Source organism: Vespula vulgaris, chromosome 5 (genome assembly GCF_905475345.1).
Source record: "Vespula vulgaris chromosome 5, iyVesVulg1.1, whole genome shotgun sequence".
NCBI lineage: Eukaryota > Metazoa > Arthropoda > Insecta > Hymenoptera > Vespidae > Vespula > Vespula vulgaris.
This window is the reverse complement of record NC_066590.1, coordinates 2,721,682-2,745,000: the sequence shown is the minus strand read 5'-3', so window position 1 is coordinate 2,745,000 and position 23,319 is coordinate 2,721,682. Positions and strand designations below refer to the sequence as shown.

At 29.7% G+C, this 23,319-nt stretch overlaps 4 protein-coding genes across 8 annotated transcripts in view; 2 read left to right on the top strand and 2 right to left on the bottom strand.

Moving 5' to 3' along the window:
• The window catches only part of LOC127064239 (uncharacterized), a 7,820-nt gene extending 6,328 nt beyond the window's left edge, over positions 1 to 1,492 (top strand). For both annotated transcript variants that reach the window (XM_050995013.1, XM_050995014.1), the window contains one exon: positions 1 to 1,492. This exon is cut by the window's left edge and continues 538 nt beyond it. The gene's annotated coding sequence lies outside the window, so the exon portion shown is untranslated.
• Positions 1 to 17,259, bottom strand: part of LOC127064228 (uncharacterized) — a 132,382-nt gene extending 115,123 nt beyond the window's left edge. Inside the window, exon 1 of the mRNA XM_050994982.1 lies at positions 17,242 to 17,259. The gene's annotated coding sequence lies outside the window, so the exon portion shown is untranslated. The remainder of the gene's footprint in view (positions 1 to 17,241) is intronic.
• On the top strand, positions 2,250 to 21,361 carry LOC127064223 (parathyroid hormone/parathyroid hormone-related peptide receptor-like). 3 transcript variants are annotated; one of them, XM_050994946.1, is made up of 15 exons: positions 2,250 to 2,337; positions 3,201 to 3,374; positions 9,425 to 9,753; positions 13,412 to 13,479; positions 16,388 to 16,478; positions 17,327 to 17,433; positions 17,561 to 17,716; positions 17,917 to 18,011; positions 18,182 to 18,513; positions 18,649 to 18,779; positions 18,890 to 18,975; positions 19,050 to 19,194; positions 19,279 to 19,540; positions 19,773 to 19,939; positions 20,289 to 21,361. In XM_050994946.1, exons 3-15 carry the CDS (start codon positions 9,741 to 9,743, stop codon positions 20,403 to 20,405), a joined length of 1,770 nt encoding a protein of 589 aa, XP_050850903.1. In that variant the 5' UTR covers positions 2,250 to 2,337; positions 3,201 to 3,374; positions 9,425 to 9,740; the 3' UTR covers positions 20,406 to 21,361. The 3 variants fall into 3 exon arrangements, with proteins under 3 accessions (XP_050850903.1, XP_050850906.1, XP_050850904.1); XM_050994949.1 differs by lacking the exon at positions 20,289 to 21,361 and having other exon boundaries at positions 2,268 to 3,374; positions 19,279 to 19,527; positions 19,773 to 19,933; XM_050994947.1 differs by lacking the exons at positions 2,250 to 2,337; positions 9,425 to 9,753 and having other exon boundaries at positions 2,781 to 3,374.
• Positions 21,227 to 23,291, bottom strand: LOC127064243 (protein SCO1 homolog, mitochondrial). Of its 2 annotated transcripts, XM_050995020.1 has the most exons (5): positions 22,853 to 23,291; positions 22,642 to 22,741; positions 22,210 to 22,576; positions 21,930 to 22,135; positions 21,227 to 21,857 (listed from the first exon to the last, which is right to left on the bottom strand). In XM_050995020.1, exons 2-5 carry the CDS (start codon positions 22,705 to 22,707, stop codon positions 21,711 to 21,713), a joined length of 786 nt encoding a protein of 261 aa, XP_050850977.1. In that variant the 5' UTR covers positions 22,708 to 22,741; positions 22,853 to 23,291; the 3' UTR covers positions 21,227 to 21,710. The 2 variants fall into 2 exon arrangements, with proteins under 2 accessions (XP_050850977.1, XP_050850976.1); XM_050995019.1 differs by having other exon boundaries at positions 22,642 to 23,289.
• Between the last annotated feature and the right edge of the window lie 28 nt (positions 23,292 to 23,319).

Here is a 23,319-nt window from a genome sequence, read left to right as displayed (position 1 = left end):
CGTTCGTTCCTTTATACGTTCTTTTCTCTTTATTTTTATTTTTTATACTACGATTTTACGTGTTACGATTTTATTATTATAATATAATAAAATGTTTCATTAAACAGATCATTTTTTTTTTTTTTTTTTTATCGAAAGACACGTAGTGCATGTAGGATTTGTTGCGTCTTACGAAAGACTTTGACACCATTGCGTGTTGCATTACTCGTCCAAATTGTATTTTCGAAAGAGACGAACGAAACGACACATACACACACGTCGGATATTTAATTCAATAACTTATGTATATCATAGTTACTATTACTATTGTGTTACGATTCTAACACATTTCTAAGTGATTGATAAGGTAAGCGAAAGTTCACAAGTGTGTCCTTCGAACTCAATGAGTGAGCAAACGAACGAACGAACGAACGAACGAATAATGAACGAATGAACGATCAATCGGCGATCGATATTTCTTAGGTAGATAAGATTTTCCTAGATAAATAGTTTGAAACTAATATAATATATACGATTTCTTTAAAGATTCTTATTTTCCTAGGCTGTGCAAATCGTTAGAGAAAAAATGCAGAAGAAAAAAAGAAAAAGAAAAAAACAAGAAAAAAGAATGAAAATACGTATATACGTACATACATGAATACATGCATACATATATATATATATATATATATATACATATCATATATATATGTGTATAAGTAACGTATCGAAATGATAATAATGACCTTCAAATTATCTAAATCGATCGTAGTATAGGGAAAGAAAAAGATCATAGGATAATAAACTGCGATCAATGTTTCTCTATTAACAATGACGATCTTCTCTCTCTTTTTCTCTCTCTTCCTCCATACCTCTTTCTCTCTCTCTCTCTCTCTCTCCTTCTCCTCAAATTATCTATCTGTCTCACGTGTAATTTCTCTCGAGATTACACAATCGACTCTAACGAGATACGGTTGTCACATATAAGTCATTGCCTAACATATAAATACGTATACAGATAGGCTATACCCACACACACACACACACCCACTATACATACCTACATATATATATATACTCATATGTATATACTCTTAATACACATATACTCTTAAAGAATTTAATCATCCCAAAATGTAATGACCAAACGACTCGCAGTTTATTTACAAGAGTGAGACAAAATAAACAGACGTATCGTATCAACTCGAAAAGTCTCCCCTCTAACTCCCTTTCTATCTTCGGAAATCAATGATAAAGAATTTAATGCGCGCACAAATTAGTATCTTACGATACTCGAACGTTTGTTGAAGGAGACAGAGAGAGAAAGAGAGAGAGAGAGAGAGAGAGAGAGAGAGAGATCGATTGCTATTAATATAATTTTCATGTGAAAGATATACACACATACACATACATTCACACATCGAAAAGGACACATCATTTTGAGATATATACGTATATAGATATATAATATCAGCGAACGTGTTCAGTTATTAAATTCTATATTCTTTTTTCATTTTTTTTCTTTTTTTTCTTTTTCCTTTTGTTTTCCTACAATGAACAACAGAACTAAATATGTTTATTGTTATAATTTGCGAACGAAGAATGTTATTTTTTTATTTGTCAATCTCTTGTCTTTTTCCAATGTACCTTCTCAAATAATTTTCAAGTATAATACTGTTCTTCTCGCTATTTGAATATCTAACAACAAGAATATTGGAGATGATTAGGAGGTAGAGATTAGAATAAAGGATGGTCCGATAAAAGGTATCAAGGTAAGAAGGTTTTAAGAGAGAGAAAAAGAAAGAGGCAGAGAGAAACAATTAAAAAGTAGAAAGAAAAAGAGATAGATAGATAGATAGATAGATAGATAGATAAACAAATAAATAGAGTATTCGTGCAAGTATTAAAAACAAAATAGATTAGATTAAAATAGAATAAAATAGAATTAACATTTGTCAACTTAATTATACTATCTTCGCACTATCTCTTCAAATATTTATAATATTCGCAAAATAAATTTTGTAGATACGTAGTAGATAAGATTTAATGTTGTACAATATAAATCTTTGAAGGAAGAGTAAGAGAGAGAGAGAGAGAGAGAGAGACAGAGAGAGACAGAGAGAGAGAGAGAGAGAGAGATAGAGAGAGAAAGAGAGAGAGAGAGAGAGAGGCAAGGAGAGGAATATATAGGGGGCAATGTCGGAAAACGAACGGACATGCGTAAGATCGAACGATATATACCATATATACTATCCGTGGAAGGCAGTCTCGTTTAAACTTCGCACGAGGACGGACGTATGTATTTATCTTCCGCGTAACGACGAAGAACTCTCGAACTCTCAGATAGATCTTGTAAAAGTAAACAATCAACATCTATAAAAGAAATAATTTATATACATATACATATATATACACACGATATATATTTAATGTATTAATCGTTAAATTCTTTCTTATTTTTTTTTTTTTCTGAAATCTTACGTCCGATCAAGATTTTTTTTTTTTATATTATATACAATATAAAGAAATATGAAAGAATAGGAATAAAAAGGGAAGGAAAAGGAAAAGAAAAAATAAATTCAAAATCGGAGAGTCTTGAAGAACGTAGTATTTTTTTCAGAAACGTAATAAAACAAATTTGAAAAAAGAGAATATTTTCTGAGCGTTTTACGACGTGCCCGTTAACTTTTCGAAATAAAAATAAGGATAAATATACGAGAGAAAAAAATACGAACTCGTACGTAGAGAGTGGTGTTAGAGAGAGAAAGAGAGAAGAGAGAGAGAGAGAGAGAGGGTGGGAGAGAGAGAGAGAGAGAGAGAGAGAGAGAGAAAGAGAAATAGAGAAGAAAAAGGAAAAAAAAAGAAGATACAAATTTATTTAACAAAACGTTCTTTTTTTCCTGTGATCGCCACGGCAATCTGGCGAGTAGAGTTTGATACTTATCGGGATTTATAAACAGTCAACTCGTCGAACTCTCGTTCAGTAAGAAACTCCTCGTGTATTAGGACGGACGCGTGTTCTGTTAATTCCGCGATTTATACATACATATATTACAGATATCTATTATATAAGTATATATATATTACATAGATATATATATGTATATGTATATGTTATATTTATTTACATACACACGTATGATAAATAATTTTTTGGAAAGGTCAAGTACATAGAAAAATTTTTTGCATTTGAAAATGTAAGGATCTATGTTTTGAAATAGAAAAAGAAAGAGAGAGAGAGAAAGAGATATTATTCCTGGCTTACGAAGAGGAACGATCAAGTGAATAGATAAGCTCTTTTTTCAATAGAGAGAGAGAGAAGAGAGAAAAATCGCTTGTTTCGTCGATACAATGACGATCTCTCGTATTTTACGTTCAACGACGTCTCTTTAACGGTGAGTAATTTTTACATTTTTTTTCTTTCTTTTTATATAGATGTATGTATACATACATACATATATATATATACACCTACGTACATACATATATGTACGCGTATTAGATATATTATATCATATCGTTTAATCGCCAATGTCTCTTTGTAATTATTATCGTATTTTTTTGATCATAATATTATCAACAGATGCGATTTATAATCTCAAGATCATTTAATCATAAACCAAGAGATGAGAAAGAACAAAATATCGATATGTTATTTAAAACGAACGAAAGATGACTGCGTACAAGTATCGAAAGTGATAATTTATGAATTTAATGAACGTGTCACGAATCTATGATTACCAATTGACGTTTCTCCTTCTTTTTCTCTTTTTTCTTTTCTTTTCTTTTCTTTTCTTTTTTTTTTCTTTTCTCTTTAAAGTCCTCATCAAACAAACTTGCTATCTATTTATGATTCTATGCCAACGTTGTGACAACATATTTAATACCTTTGACTGCTACGAAAATGTAAATGAAGAATTGATCTTTCTCAATTAAAAAGTTATAAAATGACGTGACGCGACGTGACGCATTCAGATTTGGAATGTTAATCCTAAGAAAATTGTTTGTCGAATCGTTGGACTTACATTTCTGATGTATATTCATGAACTTCGTGTCTCATAACAAAGTTAAAGTGCCAAAGCTAGACAAACAACATTCGATAAATTTTTAATATCATTAATTATTATATTAGATTAATCAATTGATTATATGTAACATTAGTGATTATGAATGGAAAAAATGTTTGATATTTTTCATATCTCTAAATAAATAACATTGTAGTATTTTTTTCTTGTTCGAAAACATTTGATATCTTATATCGAAACAAATAACGCTATAAAGAGTAATTTGTTTATTGCGAAACAAATTTTTCTATATTTTCTATCTAAATAAATAGCAAGAGTATTTTGATCTTTTTTATCGAAAATTATATTATATAAATAATTTATATATTACTAAAATTAAAAAAAAAATATATATATATATACATGCATGTATATCTCATTTGATATTTTTATTATCGAATAAAAAGAAAAAATTTTGTATCGTTTAATTTTTTAAATTATTTAAAAAATAAAATAGATAAATGAATTTGGGCTTTAATTTATAAATCTTCGAGACATGATAAGTTACTTTTGATTTTTTTCTCCCGATTAGAAAAATATCGTCGAGTCTTTTAAGTTAATATTACGACAATAAAAACGAATAGGTTTATTCAAACAACTTGTTGATCTGCTTACGCTTGGCGTCAGCTATATCATCGTACAACTTTTCGGTGTATGTTACGATATCAAATATTAAATTAATGTTTCGTATGACTCGTACATTCGTACGGTTCCGATTACTTTAACTCGTTCTCACTTTCGTTTGAAGGGCGCGACACAGTGGTAATGACTCGAACATGGTCAGACACATTAACTTGATTAAACACTAACTTCTCACTAACACGCTCACACGTAAATGGAAACACGTGATATTCCACCAGAAAAATAAATAAAAAAGAATATCTTTTTTCTTTTCTTTTCTTTTCTTTTTTTTCTTTTAACAACAAGATTACAATTCGTAATTTCTATTGTGTGACACGATTTGAAAAGATAAAAAAAAATCTTTCCGTCTATTCTCGTAAATATCTGATTTACGATATCGTTCGTCAAAGAGAAATGACATTAATTAATAAATATTTAATTTATTCGATAATTCGTTTGTACGACAATACGAACGTATTGAGAATGAAATATTAAATGCGAGAAACTTTTGACTGTATGAAAATGAATTTTTATAAAAATGAATTCTTTATAATATTTATAATCGTACAACAGAGAAAGATAATTTATAAAAAAATGTATGTATAACGTTAGTACAAAAAAAAAAATAAAAAATAAAAGGAAAAACGAACGAAAGAGAGAAAGAGAGAGAGAGAGAGAGAGAGAGAGAGAAAACGAGAAAAAACGAAAAATTTATTTTCGGATACGACTAATAATGAATAATTCAAAAAAATACTGTCGTTTATAGAACGATGTTTCATTAACGTGGGGAGTGGCTGGGGGAAGGGGGATAGAAAAAATTTATTGATCTTTTTTCCTTCGAGTCACCCCTTTCCTTTTTTTTTTTATTTTTCATGTAACATGCAGATATACATATATACACCTACGTTATGACGTGCGAAAAGATAATTAAACGAACGACATAGTACGGTATTAATAATAATCGAAGATCAGTTTACACGATTCAATCGTAGCCAGCAGCCTAACAGGATGGATCGTTTAAACGTTCGCAAGCATTAAAAGAGAAAATATTTGTCTTTGGATTTGTAGTCCGTCCGACGGAACGTCGTAAAACGATTGTCGTCAGAACGACATTTTTTTTCTCTTTTCTAGTCTTTTTTTTTTCTTTTTTATTTAGGCCGACCAAAAACCCATCCCTGATAAACGAGAAATCGTCGAGCGAACGTAGATATTAATAATAATACTCGTTGGGTCTAAATTTTGTAGACTTAATTGAAAAATCGATTACACTTTTACGAGTAGTCGATTGGAATGTCAAAAGTCAATTGAACATTTTCTTTTTTCTTTTCTTTTTTACATAACTCGTGAAACTCTATAGAATCTATAAAAATAATAAATAAAAAAAAAGTAATTGATGTTTAAAATCATCTAAGAATCTTTTATCCCAATCGTATGTCATACTAATCAATGATTTCATTCGTTTTGTCTCTTTCTAATATTCGTTGAGAACGTCGATCTGATTAAACGATTTTTGTTATTTATTATATTAATCTTGCATTTTTTATCGATCATCTTGCTAAGTGCATAAGAAGAAGAAAGAAGATGAAAGAATAAGGGATAAATATTTTCCTTGAATGATACATCTCTCTTTCTCTCTCCCTCTCCCTTTTTTTCTCATCAAATGCCTTTTTTTTTTGTAGAAGCTTTTAAAAAGATTAGAATCCATCGCGAAGTATCTGCTTACTTACTTCAACGCTTTCCTTTTCGTTATCACAATATCAAGAGAAATACCAAGCTTAATATTTCATTCAAACGACGTGAGAGAATCTAATTATTTGTCACAATGAATTTCTAGCAACTGATCATATCGGATATCTGCATTTGCATATATATCTGCATACGTATGCAAATATTAACATGGATTAACATGTCCATTTATGTGCTTACAAGAACGAATGACGATTAGATTAAATACATTAGTTTCTCAAGTATGATAAAAATTAATTCATTATAGATACAATCGGTATGACATTTAATCAGATCTTTTCCTTTTTTTTTTTTTTTTTTGGTTTTCTAATTTAAAAAAGAAAAGAGAGAGAAGTAAGTGCAAAAGGAAAAGAGAAAAGAAAGGCCAAGAAGAAAAAACAAAGTGAAGAAAAAAAAAGAGAGAGAAAGCAAGAAGTAAGAGAAAATGTCGAGTTATATTGATTTGTGCGATTTATTATTCCTCTTACATTAATTTAAAAAATCGACTTAAAGTATTGGTTTAATGAGTCCCTCGACGTATAACCTCTCCGTGGTGATCAGTTAAAAGAAACTTGCTCTTTCTTTGAGAACTACTCTCCTCTACATTTAACTTTCTCGATTCTCAAATCGATCGATCGATCGATTTATCGAAAATAAAAATCATGATCGATCTAACTTTGCTTCTCTCTCTTTCTCTTTCTATCTCTTTTTTTTCTCTTTCTTTTTCTCTCTTTTTATGTATATGCATATATATATATATATATATATATATATATATATATATATATATCTTTCTCTCTTTTTACCGGCGACCTTGAACCGACAAGATAATCGATAAGGATCACGTAATATGATTTCAATAAGCTCTTTTTTCCTTACGATACGATCGATATTCTCTTATCCTGACAAGGATATTTCTAGAAAAGAAAGAACAGCAATAAGAGTTTCGAGATACATTTACAAATGTCATCAAGATTCTATCTATCTGTTTTGTTATTTGCGATGCTTTTACTACTCATGATGGAATAATACTTGGTTCGATCAAACTTATTATTAGAGACGTTCGTAGAAAATAAAATAGAACAAATAAAAAAACTGAAAGTTAGATTTTAAAGAAAACATATTGATCTTCATCGTTCATGTATCGATCGGAGAATTTTGTTTCTTTTTTTAATTTTATTTTTTTTTATTTTCTCTTTTATACGTTTTTCTCTCTCTCTCATTTTTTGTTTTTTTTTGTTTTTTTTTTTAATAAATCTCTTCGTTTAATATTCATTGAAATAATTCGAAATACTTCGTTCTATAATAATTATGAAATTTAATATATCTACTAAAAATTTAATACATCTATTGAAATTAATATATCTATTAAAAATGTCTATAACAATTATGAAATTGAATTATATCTATTAAAAAGGAAAAGAAAAAAATCACAAACAAATTCCCAATAATTTTTAGTAATATTTTGAAACAGTTAGAATATGAAGATTCGAGTTGTCGAATTATTCCGAGAAGAAATTTTCTCTTTCTCTTCTTTTTCCTTTTCTTTTTTTTTTGATTTTCGTAATTTTGGATAAAAATTTGTTTGAAATGAAACGTTGGGCAATTTTTTTCGTTATCTCGTTGGAGATAATAGCTTATAGGTATATTTTTCCAGTGATCTCATACCTTGATTAGTTCAATTTATTAGCAAGGAAATGTTGATACCAATGTGAAATTAATTGCTTCTTGTTTAGATCGTTAGGATATTTTTTTGTATAATTTTCTCGAAATATGAGGGCGTATTGTATACATCTGCATCTACATATACATATACATATACACATACATAAACAGATTGATTACGAAGTTGCTTTAATGGTTTCCTGCTTCTAGATTGTATTATTTTTATTAGAGCAAAATGTAGAATATAATATAACATATGATACACAAGATTATAAAACCCTTTTCTCTCGAGAAAGATTAATGCGTTAAAAATTACTTGTATGTATTTTTTCTCTTTCCTTTTCTTTTCCCTTTTTAATTACATATCCGCATGATATTTCCCAGAATTCCATAATTTTTCTGAGGTATGTTTATTCGGAAAAACTGCGACGTCGGGCCGCAAATATCTACATTTCTTTCACTTCATTATAATTTGAGTACAGTTAATGAGAGAAACAGAGAAATAGACGAAAAGAAAGAAAGTGAATGAATTCACGTTTTGATTTCTTTTTTTTTTTTTTTTACCATAAAGACATTGGTACAGGCAATAAGTATATTGTGTTAGGATGTTACCACGCCTTTGTTATCTTTCTCTCTCTTTTCTGGCTACTAATTAAAAGATAACACTTTACGAAGCGAATCAATTAGCACACTGATCCCCAACGAAGGCATGACGTTCAAGGACGTTTTCTTTCTTAACTTTTTCAAACGTTATCGACCGTTTTTTAAAATAATGTTCACGTTTTTTAATACATACACATTCATTACATTTGTAATACACAATACATGATATATAGTAGATTCTATTTCGTAAAATATGTTTAATCTGTGAAACGATATAAGAAAATTATTGAAAATTAAGAAAAATCATATTCGATGGGTTCGCATAAATTGTGTAATATGAAAATATATAGATTATCTATCTATAGTAGGACAAAATAGGCTATTATAGGACACTATACAACAAAATGTACTTATGTATCGATCAGCTGATTTAGGGTATCACCTAAATGGCAATTAATTCGATCTATTGATAGCACTACATACGTCATCACTTAATTAACGCCATGTTTGTTTTCCCCCTTTCACCGTCTCTCTCTCTTTCTATCTCTCTCTCTCTCTCTCTCTCTCTTTCTATCTCTATCTCTCTTAACGACGACATCCTGCTAAGCATAGTTTACGGGAACGCATTAAATAACTTCCTCGTAGCGTAGCGAATGTCGGATACAGAATTGCACGAGCACATTGAAAAATTGGGTGAAATGCAAGTGGATAAATGCAAGTCACCGTATATCATATCATACCATATGTATTTATTTATATACCGGCAGGGATTTAAGACATGGAAGAGTAAGATGAAATAAGAGGACCGCTGGATGATCGTTCTAACTTTATTAGGAAAAGAAAAAAAAAAGATGAAGTTCCTTAGCCGAAATCAAGTGTCGTCTTTTCCTTTCTTCTCTCTTCTTTTTTTTTTTCTTTTTCCTTTCTCTCTTTTTTCTTTTTTTTTTTTTTTTTCTTCAATAACGAGACGATGTCTCGTGTGCTTTATTGGTCAACAACATCGTACGAGGTCACCCTTATTATCGTTAAACGATCGAAATAGAAATAGGTGACGGAACGAAAGAAATATAAGAAGAAAAGAAGATGAACGATGATGGTACGTACATACGTATCTGTATGTAAATATGTATATATGTATGTATGTATGTATATATGTATGTATGTATGTATGTATGTATGTATGTATATGTCAATTTTCAATATGACAATTTATTTGTGATCTGTCCTGGAACATGAAACTCTATGTCATTTTTCCTAAGTCATCGTTCGATAGCAAGAGAGATGTAAGGGCAAACACCTTGGGAAATAGTCAAGGTATTTCTCTCTCTCTCTCTCTCTCTCTCTCTCACACACACACACACACACACTCCATCTATCTTCACCATTACTTTGCAATACAAACGAAAATATTTTCCCGATAAGGAGTATTAAAGTGTCGTCTGTATCGTCGTGTCACGAAAATATAATGGCTAAGATAAAAGTGATTTTTACGAGGGTAAAAAGGGAAAATGTGTGGGTACCATGTGATCGTATAAACGTATCTCTCTTTTTCTATCTTTTACGTTTCAATATACTTAATGTGTATGTTTTTTTTTTTTTATTTTACTTTATCTTCTTTTTCTTCTAATGGGATTACATATAATCCCATAGAAGCAATACGTACAAATTGTTCGAGGAAATAAGGAGATTTACAAATAGATGACTTTTTAGTTTGTCTTTTCGTTTCTTTTTTCTTCACGAATGTTCACTGAGAATTTGTTGAGAAATAGAGACAGACAGACAGAGAGAGAGAGAGAGAGAGAGAGAGAGAGAGAACGTACCATGACTACATCATCCCATACTCGAATAAATCTCATCCTTATCTAGCGGATTTACGACAAGTGGATTCGCGAAGCCACCGATGCACACTTCTGGGCTTTCGTTGCACCATATCATTTGAAAGAGGTCACGTATCACATGGATATATATATATATCAATGTATGTACACATACTTTCGTAGATTTCTGTATCTCCAAGTCCAAGTTCGATTTAATGCGTTTCAACTATAAACAGTTTTCGTTGAAATTCAAGTTTAATTCCCTTTGCTTAACCATCCATTAATACTTTTCATTATCGTCGTTACTGTCGATCGTACAATTTCTAATTCTAACGTTCACGATAATCCTTCAATGTGTGCATATAGTTTATATATACATATGTATATATATAAATTTATAAAGAAAAAAGATTAGTGATCGATCAAAAGTTCCTAGGTGATTTAAAAAAATCAATTATTCTTTTTTGAAACTTTTTAAGCTTTTCTAATTAAACTTCTAATTTTACATCCTGAAATCAAGAAAAAAAAAAAGGAAAAAATTCAATTAAAAAATTAAGAAACTCTTCTTGAAGAAGAGTATTTGATCTTTAATATCATCAAAAGAATTCTTCTAGACTTCCACACCTATATCATTGTATATCGTTCGAGTTCGTGAACTATATAATAAAATATATAATCCATAGAGAGAGTAAAAATTGTTGAATTAATTTTATCCGAATACAACATATATTATAATGATTATAACTTTTATATTTTTAATAATTAATACGTCATAATTTCTCAAAACGTGTATTTAAAGTTTCGACTAATACACACACACACACACACACACATATATATATATATATATATTGGAAAATATCTTTTGTGTTTCCAACATTCCATCCACATGAATTTTCAAATAAAATAATAAAAGAAACAAAGGATGATCGGAAAGTTTCATTGATACTGTATACATAGACACACACACATATATTTATATAATAAAAATTAAAAGATTGGTCTAAAGGGAAAAGTTTTCTCAACGTTATGAATATGCAAACGATCGAACGACTTCTAGAAGCTGTTTTAGACGCAGTGGATTCAAATAAACCCTTTGAGAGACATTGACATTCGCAATAGTAATGTTTCACGTCTGGAATATAACAAGGTTTCCTCTTTCCCGATGTTCTCCACGCTACGATTCACATTCACGACGCGAAACCACGAAGTATCTTTCATCTACGTCGATTTTTGTATAAATATACGATATTATACAAAAAGAAGACAATATTTTAAGAGTTATGAGATTGTTTTCATCGTTGTTAATATTATCAATCGTAAAGGAGTCGACGTTACTGTAAATTCCATCGTATCGTATAAAATAGATTTTCAAAGGAACGAAAAAAAGATAGGGAGAGAGAGAGAGAGAGAGAGAGAGAGAGACGAAATCTTGAAAAAAAATAATAATAATAATAAAAAAGAAAAGAAATAAAAAAATAAGAATTTTCTATAATGGTTAAATCGTTACGATCGATTTCGATATTTATCTATAAAAAATTTTAAACACAATGAAAACATATACGTACATATGTATAAATATATAAGCATACATACATAAATAAATCGTTTCGTTATAGGCCCTAAGATATTTTTGTACCAACATTAGAAATTTAACGTTAGAAATGCGAGTAATCTCCCGTGTAGCTCTCGAGAGCTCTCGACGACCGATGATAAGTGGGTGGATAAGGGTGGGGGTGGCTTTTTGATGTCTATAATAAGTCGTGAATCATATGTCGTAGATCAAATGGATTTACGCTCTAATCAAATGAAATTCAATTTAGAGAGACGTCCAATTGTTTTGTTAATATAAATATTAATCCTTTAATTAATGTTCTTTTTTTTATTCGAACGTAAACGTTTCTATCGTTTCTATCGCTTTAATATCAATGATAAAATACGCGTTAAATTAACTTGCAAAATCGATCTTTCTATTTTATCCCTTTAGATAATCTTTATAATCTCACCGATCAAAAAAGAAAAAAGAATATATATATATTTTTTTTTATAAATTTTCTATCCGATAACAACAGGGTGGAGATACTAATGTAAGACTAATGAAAAAACAAATATAGGTGTGTCCAACGGTTGACGTTGGTTTGCCAGATTGAGATTTTTTTATCGTGACATTAGCTCCATGGTTCGAGAAAGATATCATCTTTTTTCCTTTCTTTTTCGTTTTTCTTCTCTTTTTTCTTTTGGACAAAAAAAAGGAGTGCCAAATTGAACGAACTCTAAATTCACGATAAGATCAATGGATCACGATTAGTCCAAGACCAATATTGAAGTTTTAATGGGTTTGTTATAAATATCAGACAACTTTATACATCCGATAAATAAATCCATCCGTGGTAATCGTATATAAAATCAATTTTATTATAAAGACGATAGATAAATTTATGAAATTTTAAATAGCTTATCATGGATAAGAACGAAACGTGTTTTAATATTTAAGACGGGCTATCGCGTAAATATTATCTTTTATAATTTGAGATCATGATAATCGATTATCGGAAGGATCGAAAGGAAGATAATATAATTGTTCATAATGAATAAAAATAACATATAAGACACATATTTACTTTTTTACCGAAATATATAAGTAGGTATGTATATACTTGATATATGTAGATATGTACATAAGTAAGCGTAGGAAGGTACGATCTTAATCGTTATATGTTTAATAATAGGTTATTCGATTGAATTATTTCTGGATGTAAATTTATCACAAAATAATATTTGTATTTCCAAGAAAATTTGAACTAATCGATCTTGATACGCGTACTATCGTTAAATTAATTGATCAGATCCTTCGGAATTTATTAATCATAACGTCGTTAAACGTCAAATTACTCGAGCGGTTTGGTTTAGTGTTTAATCGATGAAATGGTATTTCAGAGTCAGCAAGAAGAGAATTATCCAAGAACGAGAGAGAGAGAGAGGGAGAATCCAACGTTATGGAAACAGTAAGTGATCGTTTATTGAATTATACGCTTTAATATTTATTAAATAATAAATGCTATAGGGATAATAATAATTATGCTTTGTAAAATGCTTAGCTTTGTAGGATCAGTTAAACAGAAAAAAAAAAATCAAATACATTTGTATCTTGTTCTTTTTTTACAATATATATTATATCTCGTATTTCAAACATATTCATGTGGATATCGATAAAATTCTCTCATCGATATCGGATATAAAGGATCATGTATATAATAAAAATACACGAAGAGAAAAACCGAGAGAAAGAGAGAGAGAGAGAACTATCATGGATTTATCGAGTAAAATAAAAAGAGAGAACGTAAAAAAAAGAAAAATAAGACAGTAACCCTTTCGCTCGAGGCAAGGATCACATCTCGATCAAAAAAAAAAAGAAACAAACTTTCTCGACCCTTTTGCTTTTACTATCACAATATTCTATTTGGTTCGAGATGAGATGAAGCACCGAACGGAGTTATCGGAGTTATCAAACGATAACAAGAAATGTCGAACATTTTGAGGTAAAACAGAAGAGAAATAGAAAAAGAAATAAAGAGAGAGAGCAAATACATAGGGGGAAAAAAAAAAATCAACTGTTCCTCTTCTCTTAGGATTTTAATTCGTTGTCAAAACGAGTATGATGGGATCGTTTGATAACCATCGTTTCTTTCTTCGATTAAATATTGCAAATAGGGGCATCAGTCGATAATATATATATATATATATATATATATATATATATATATATATATATTTCTTTTTTCTTTCTATTTTTCTGAAACAACAACGGCGAAGGATCGTTGAAGTATCGCAATTCGTTATTGGATTTAATTAAATTATAAAACTCGTTATTTGGTTTCCTAGATTTCGTTGTTGTTGTTGTTGTTTTTCATTGTTCCCTTCTCTTTTTTTTCTTTAATAATAAATTAAAAAACAAGATCGATCGACCTACGTTGCGTAACTTCCAAAATCGATTTAATACGATATACGATATCGTTGGTTGGCTCGTAAAATCGTTCTATGTATTTCGCAAGGGATCAAAATACCGGAAGTATGAAGCCGAGTTTGATTTATAAATGCATTTTCGGAATTTTCCCCGTAGAAACCGTCACGCGGAAAACGAAATTAGTTTCATGGCTTCGCAAACATAGCTATGTCTAAATACTAACGCAAAACCTCACGCATATACGCGTACATATATCTGTACATGCATCATTCGTTTTTAAATTTTATATTTTTGCACCCAATTTCTACCTTACAGTATATGTCAAACTCGGACATAATATATACATATTTTATATATATATATATATATTCTATAAATCGATGAGAAAGTTAAACTCGTCGGGAGTTATACAACATTTGTTCGGCAAGTTTTTATTTCGAAAGGGTAGAAACGAATTCAGTTTTCTAGGACAATCATTACACGAAATTTTTCTCCACGGAGAGAACAGATGTACGTTATCGGTTAGATATATTTGAGGAATACAAAATTTCACTAAGAAAAGTTTTTCGTCGAAGAAAATATTTCTTTGTTTTTCTATCTCTCCCTCTTTTTCTCCTTCTCTCTTTCTCTCTTTTATTCTCCATCTCTTATTAACATGAACATCGTTTAATTAATTTTTAATTTCAATTATGTTGTGAACGTTATTACTACTACGAGATATATCACCATGCAAAATTTACAGACGTAAAATTGTAATTAATCATCACAATACATTTTACATGCGCGTGCGCCACGCACATACAAGCTCCCTATACACACAAAATCATCCGAGTTAATTCATATTCGTGACCGACTCCCTCGTATAAATGGATTTCCCTTTGAAAACCTGTACGTTATTGCTCCACGCGATTCATTGAATTCTTGTAAAGAAAGAAAGAAAAAAAAAAGAGAGAGGGAGAGAGAGAGAGAAAAAGAGAGAAAAAAAATCTCGAACGTGTTCGGCTTTAAAGAAAGTCGTAAGTTTTAACACTTCCTCTTTTTACCGGCGTATGTTAATTATTGTTAGTATTCGTTCGGAGAATTTCAACGAGGAATATCACGCTCCTTCAATCTTTTCATTTTAATAACGATGAATGAGTAATTGATTAGATCTAAAAAAGAAAACAAAAAAAAAAAAGAAAGGGGAAAAAAAAATTCGACAAAAAATGTTAGATCTTTCTTTTTGCTTTTTTATAAATATATCTTATAATGTCTTATCGTTTTTTTTTATTTTATTTTTTATTTTATTTTATTTTTTTTTTTTTCACTATCTTTCTTACATATCTAATATTTGAGAACGTTATTGCGTAACGCAATGGGACCAGAAGACGGCGTACGTTATCTGACGAGTTTATTTTAAGTAAACCGACCTAGAATAATCATGACTACTTCGCAAAACCGTGTCGGTCAAAAGCAGAATAAGGAAATAAAGGGATGCTTTTCTTACGATTCATCTCCTCGTAGAAAGAACAACAGAAAGGAAGAAATAAAGAAAGAAAGAAAGGAAGGAAGAAAGAATAAAAAAAAAATTAAAAAAAAAAGCAAGAGAGAAAGAATGAAGGAGAAGAAAAACTTAATGCCATGGGGAGGGTACTCATTTTAAAAATTCTTTTGACATTCGGTAAGCCGAACACGTAGATACACGTAGTTCGTTTCGCTTGAACGCGATGTGCATTTTTGTAACTTTGGAAATATATACATTTATCTTATTTACATTTCAGGATTTTCTCTTTTCATCGTAATTAAATAATAAATAATATATATATATATATATATATATATATATATATTGTAATCTTTAATTTGGAAATTTTGTGTTAGAAAATATATAGCAAAATTATATAATTAACTGTAATTAATCGAAATTATTGATGTTAATGATATTACTTATATTATTATTATAAATATAGGAGGAAATCGATAACAATTGGCGCAAATTGCAAGAGAAATGGCGCGAAGAACAAAGAAGAAATTGTCAAGATGGAAGCATCACGTCGAAAGGTACATACGTATCTATATATTTGATCTAATCGATCGTTTTATTAAAGACCAGCTTTAAATTTCACCTCGAAAGATACTCGCTTTTACCTTCCTAACCTTTTGTACTATCCTCCAATTATCCTTCAAATCCTATTTCTAAGTCTTCAACCAACAAGGATTCATAAAGTTGAAATGTTCTGTCAAATCCATTTACAGTGGTATTCCCATAAGATATCAAATGTATTTCAAGGATTTCCTTGAGAACTTAGAACATTTTCAAAAGTTTCACTTCGTAGAACTTTAAAAAGTTTAATCGAATAAACTCTAACTGTATAATTAATTAAATGTTAATCACAATCGTCGTGTGTTAATTAATTTCGATTTGATCATTCGATAAACTTCACCTTCAATTCTAATTTACCTAAGCCGAAATTAACAACTAAATTAATCGTTTAATCGGAGCTACGTAGTCATTGCTCTAATAAATCGTATTCAATCAATTTTTCCATTACAATTAATCTTCGTTAAAAAGCTTTTCCCCTTCTCCATCCCGTAAAATTAGAAATTTACTATGAATGAATAAACTCGGGCGCTTTACATTTACTAATTTCGAAAATAATTAAATTCTGAAATCAATTCGAGAACAACGAGATAAAATATTTCTTAAAAAATGAGTTTTTATATAATACCTATTCTCTTTGTGTTATTAAATTATATTCTTTCTCTTGTTTATTTTTTTTTTTTTTTTTTTTATGAAAATTGAATAAAGTCAATATTCCTTTACCTTTATTTACTTCCAGTTAATAAACATTAATTGGAAATGTGTGATCGTCGGTCGTCCATTCTAAAAACTTTCTGTTTGCGTTTAGGATGGTGTCCTGAGATCTGGGATGCAATAACTTGCTGGCCTTCCACGCCATCAGGTGAAATGGCTGTTCATTCTTGTCCCGATTACATTGTAGGATTCGATACTCAGGTGTGAATCGTCTCTGGAATAATAATAATAATAATAATAATCTGTTATTTGACTGTATGTAACTATGATAAAAAAAAAAAAAATTGCAAAAGCATCGAAAAAAGATTTAATATAAATAATGCACTAGGAGAATGCAACGAGGCAATGCATGTCTAACGGCGAGTGGTACTGGAATTCTGAGACAAATAGTACTTGGAGCAATTACACGCAGTGTTATACGACACCATCAGTTACAGTTGTAATGGGCATACCGGTTCATTCGAACAACGTCACTCTTATTAAGGTAAGCGAGCCGTGTATGAGTTCAAATGAAAATATATGAATTAAGAGAGAAGCGCGGTTTTATAGTTATTAATATCACTACCAGTAGATTGATACCGCGAGATACGAATAAAATCTCCTCTGTGTATTTATCTTACATCTTCTTATTTTGATTTTAGTAAAATTAGATATGTGAATCGTCTCCCTTTACTGTTCTTACAGAATTATCTTCCCATACTGAAAGCCATTTCAAAAGTAGGATATAGTGTATCCTTATTCACGCTAATTATAGCATTTTGCATTCTTGCGATTATTAAGTAAGTATGATCTCTTAATGAGAATCCAATTGTTTGAAATGACGTTTCAATAAGTTCCTTTGTTCTTTCTCTTCTTTTTTTTTTCTTTTTTTTTTTTTATTTGTTCTTCTCCTTTTTTTCTTTTTAATTCTTTCTACTCACGAAAAAAAATATTTTGGATTTTTACGTAGGAAATTAAGATGTCCAAGGAACATGTTACACATGCACACGTTCGTTTCTTTCATAATGCGAGCGTTTATGGCACTTCTAAAAGATACCATCTTCATATTTGGATTCGGTCTTTCATCGGACATCCTCATCAAAAATGGTGAAAATTATTTGCTACGCAACGAATCTGAAAATAATTGGAATTGCAAGATGTTCACCAGTTTCTGGCAATATTTCATACTGGCGAATTACTTCTGGATTCTCATGGAGGGTCTTTATCTTCATAATTTAGTCTTCCTGGCACTGTTTACCGACGCAAATTCGAGCATAGCCGTTTACGTCGGCTTAGGATGGGGTCAGTTTGATTAACGATGAATCTGTAACTGTTCATCCGAAAAAATGTTACTTTTTCTTCTTCTTCTTCTTCTTCTTTCTTCTTTCTTTCTTTTCTTTCATCAATAAATATATACTAACTTTGTGTATTACTTAGGATTACCGATGGTATTCGTAGTATCTTGGATTATATGTAGGATTATCTTCGAGAATACTTTTTGTTGGACAACTAATGAAAATCCATATTTATTTTTATTGATTCGAATACCGACTATGCTTTCCATATTGGTAAGATGAAATAAATTAAACAAAAAAGAAAAAGAAAAAAAATAGAAATAAAAAAAGAAAAGATATATAGAGAACAAGCTGAAGAAAATTTTCTTTCTGTTTCATCTCAGATAAATTTCGTTCTCTTCGTCAACATCGTACGAGTATTACTGTCGAAGTTAAAGTGCACCGTATCGGAGGAAACTCAAAGATACAAGTAGGTCCTATCAAAAATAGATTATTTTACTCGAATAAATATTAATGTCTTACAAATCTTATTGAAACTCACAGACGATGGGCAAAAAGTACATTGGTTCTGGTGCCACTTTTTGGAGTACATTATACAGTTTTCTTAGGTATGTCTTATAGTATGGGAGTCGATGAAACGGTAGAAATTGTTTGGCTTTTTTGCGATCAATTCTTCGCTTCGTTCCAGGTAACGTTGTTAAAAATTTTAGGAAAACGATAGTAAACAAATATATGTAATAATAACACACGTTGTATTATCGTTCTCTGATAGGGTTTTTTCGTAGCAGTACTTTACTGTTTCATGAACAGAGAAGTAAGGGCCGAAGTATTAAGGGCATTAAGGAGCAAAAAATGGTTTCATTTTCGATACGACTCAAGACCTACTGTTCCATCGGGTGGTAGTGTATGCAGTTGCAACACGTCGAAATTTGGACGACGTGGTAAAAGACCAAAATGGCTAGCAAAACAATGGCCATGTTTTTATCACGATCGCGAAGCTCATCGTTCAACGCACTCGATGGCGAGTACACAAGGTGTCTTTTTTAATCCTACCGAGCTATCGTGCAAAAAAATATCACGCAGCCACTTCAACTACGTACCATTTAAATTTCTTATTTTCTTTCTTTCTCTCTATGTATCTATCTCTTTGTAAATCTTTTCGTGTTTACAAAATTCTCCTATAGTATTATGCTCGGTCTCACCGTTTTTTCTTTTCGTTATACATACATATCTAAATAATAAATATTACTAAATGATGTCATTCAGATATTGGAACGCGAGGAGGTAGTTTAGCTAGCAGCAGAGGTTACCTGGACGTCGTTGGGAACGGATCCAACGCTCTATCGATGGATCATCACAAGTACATCATGAATCATACTACGCCGCTTTGTAGTAAATGCACGGATCAATCATTACTATCGTTTTCCTCGAACGTGAGTACATACATAATAACTATTTTATCGATCCTTTTATTATATATTATTACGTCTCCTTATCCTTTTATTATATATTATTACGTCTCCTTATCCTTTTATTATGTATTATTACGTCTTCTTATCCTTTTATTATATATTATTACGTCTCCTTATTCTTTTATTATATAAAATTACGTCTCATAATGTAATATCAATTATATAATATCAAATATATAATATAATATCTTCTGTATCGAATATAATATCTTTATTAAATTGAAAATTTTCTACGTAATCGTACGCCTCTTTTATTTGTTTTTTTTTTTTTTCATTTAATAACAATATTGATATTACATTATTTCTTTAGATGTCCGAAATGTCCTTGAATGCGGAAAAGATTCGTGAACGGCATAGATGGAGTGACTCGGAATGTTGTCAGCTTACTTACGAATTGCACAATCTTCAACATCATACGTATCACTGATAATATTATTATACGTTAGACTTTTAAAGGGTACGTTTAATTTTCGTTTGATCTCTTTCTCTCTTTCTCCCTCGGAGCACAGTCTCACGTTGTATTTAAGCTCGCAATCGTAACGTTCGAGAATTATTATTTTATGAGAGTATGCTTCGTCGGACTATAGTAATGTGAAAATATTTTGTAAAAATTAATACGACCCAATGGTATTTTAATTATATAAATACTTTGGAACACTAAATATATATGTATATGTATATATATATTTTTATGCTTGACAGATGTGAAATAATATATTTAGAAAAGAATATATTAATAATTGAACAACTTGTGTCGTGGATCGAATTATAAAAGAATTTATCGAACGTGGTATAAAGTACGTGTTCCTAATTTATAATTTAGTGTTGTAAATTTGTACCATCATTGTAACTGATATTTATTCTTAGTCAAATTTATCATATTAATCGCAATATAAATATATTCATCCTTATAATAATTAGGCAAATACCGTAAATCGCTCACTACTTATAATTAAGCAGTAAATGTCGTTTATTATTTTAGGAATATAAACCTTTTATCCTGAAAAAAAAATTTATTTCTATGATGATACCTTAGAAAAATGTTATTTATATAATGTGCAGTCTTTATGTAATTCCTACATGTTTTGATGACATATTGAAGGAAACACACCACCCGTTATATAAACCAAGTTAGAACTAATACCAATACTCTAAACCAATTGAATATTATTTAGCAATAGAATTGTCATTCGCTCAAATGATAGGTAAAGAGCTCTCTATAGCGTAATGATATCTATATGATTATTCTTGTCAATGTTAAAAAAAAAAAAAAAAAAAAAAAAAATATCAGAATTATAAGTAAGACTTATATATATAAAGTTATATGGTAAACGTTATTGTGTCGATGTTGCAATAAAATTAAGAAATTATGTATACTTAGTATTTCCGTGTACTATTCTTTGTGTACTCTTGCATAATTTGCTTTCAGCTCAGGTTAAGTTTCCTAGTATGTGTCTATGTATTGACACAAATTGTTTAACTTATATTAGCATGCGAATATTTTATGCTTACTTATCCTTATTTTCTTGATAATTATGAAGTATAATATATATAAAGAATGATATGAGAATGCAAGTTCGCTTATGGTTTTACTTGTATAGAAAAAAAAAAATTATTAAAAAAAGAAAATTATTTTAATTATTAATTAATATATTAATACCTCAATAGCAACGTAAGTAATTATATTACACAATCAGTTACACGTACAATAATCATTTACAATAGCAAAGAATCATTTTGCACTCTTTACATATTGATCATATTTTGACTTATTGATTATTACACTATTAACTATCTGTTCGACTTGATGAGTCTGTCCATAGTAATCGACAAATAAACCTTCTGGATCTATTAAGTATATTATGATTGTGTGATCAACCTAAAAATAGAAGATGTTATGAAATGATCTTTATATAACACGTAATATAGTTTGAAAAAATAATTTACTAACAATGTAATCATTGTCCACATCCTTAGGCCCATTACTATAATATACCCTATAAGCTTTACAAACTTTTCCAATTGCTTCAGGAGAACCAGAAAGACCAATAAATTTAGGTGAAAATTCTTTTATATATTTTCCTACTATGGCAGGAGTATCTCTTTCAGGATCAACGGATATAAAAAGTGGTTGAACTTTTAACTTATGTTCTTCCTCTGTAATAGAAAAATTAAAACGAACAAGACGATGTAAATCTATTAATAGAATCTTAAACGTCCATACTATTTACCTAACTGATCTACAACAAGTGCTAATTTTTCAAGTTCATCAGGGCAAATATCTGGACAATGAGTAAAACCAAAATAAATTAAAACCCATTGCCCTAAGAAATCATCTGATTTAACAGTTCTCCCTTCGCTATCAAGTAGCTCAAACTTTCCACCTATGGAAGCTTTTCCTAACTGTCGTCTTCTTTCACGTAACTCTATCTTTTCTTTTTCTCTTTTCAAATAATATAAATATAATAAAAGACCACTTCCAAGAACTGCCGTAACTGTCAAAGATTTCCATGTTATCGGAGATTTCTTTTTAATTCTTTTGTCAACGTTGGACGGTACGGTTTCTCGACGAACAGTTGATGTACTGATTTGCCTAACCTAAAAAATGTATATTACATCGATGAAATGATAGAACGTATTAACAATAATTAGATATAACATACCTTACTTAAAATATGCTTTGGTGATCTACTTAAACAACTAACAGTTCGCAATATTAATGTGGACATTTCGTTTGGAATATAAAAAATTATCGATATATCCCTGAAGATTATATTTACTCTTTTTAACGTACATATATAAGTTTACAAATGTAAGTACATAATACGATTGATCTCTTTTTAATAAAGAAAAGAAAATTATTCAATATCGTACCGACAATTAAATACTGATCGAAAATATTTATGTTTTTTAAATAAATCGTGATATTATATTAAAACACCGGCTAACGTTGAAATTAATTTTGATATCATTGAAACTTTGAAGACTTTAATATATTATGAAATAGATTGAAAGATATTATCACAAAATAAAAATATACGAAATTTTCCTTATGATTATTATACTGCACGTTTTTTCATCATTCACACCATAAATATATTCTGGTACTTATGTGATATTTCACAAGCAAATCACGATTAGATTTTGGCGTTTGCGCAGTAAAACTAATAAACTTTGATCGCTTACAATAAAGTTTTCTAATTCGTTATTAATTAAATGTAAAATAATTTTTTTTTGTTCTTTATATAATTACGATCATTAAAACAACGATATATCAATGAAAATATACTCCAAAAAGTAATAACCATGAGTTTTGTTCAATTAAATATTTCACTTGTATA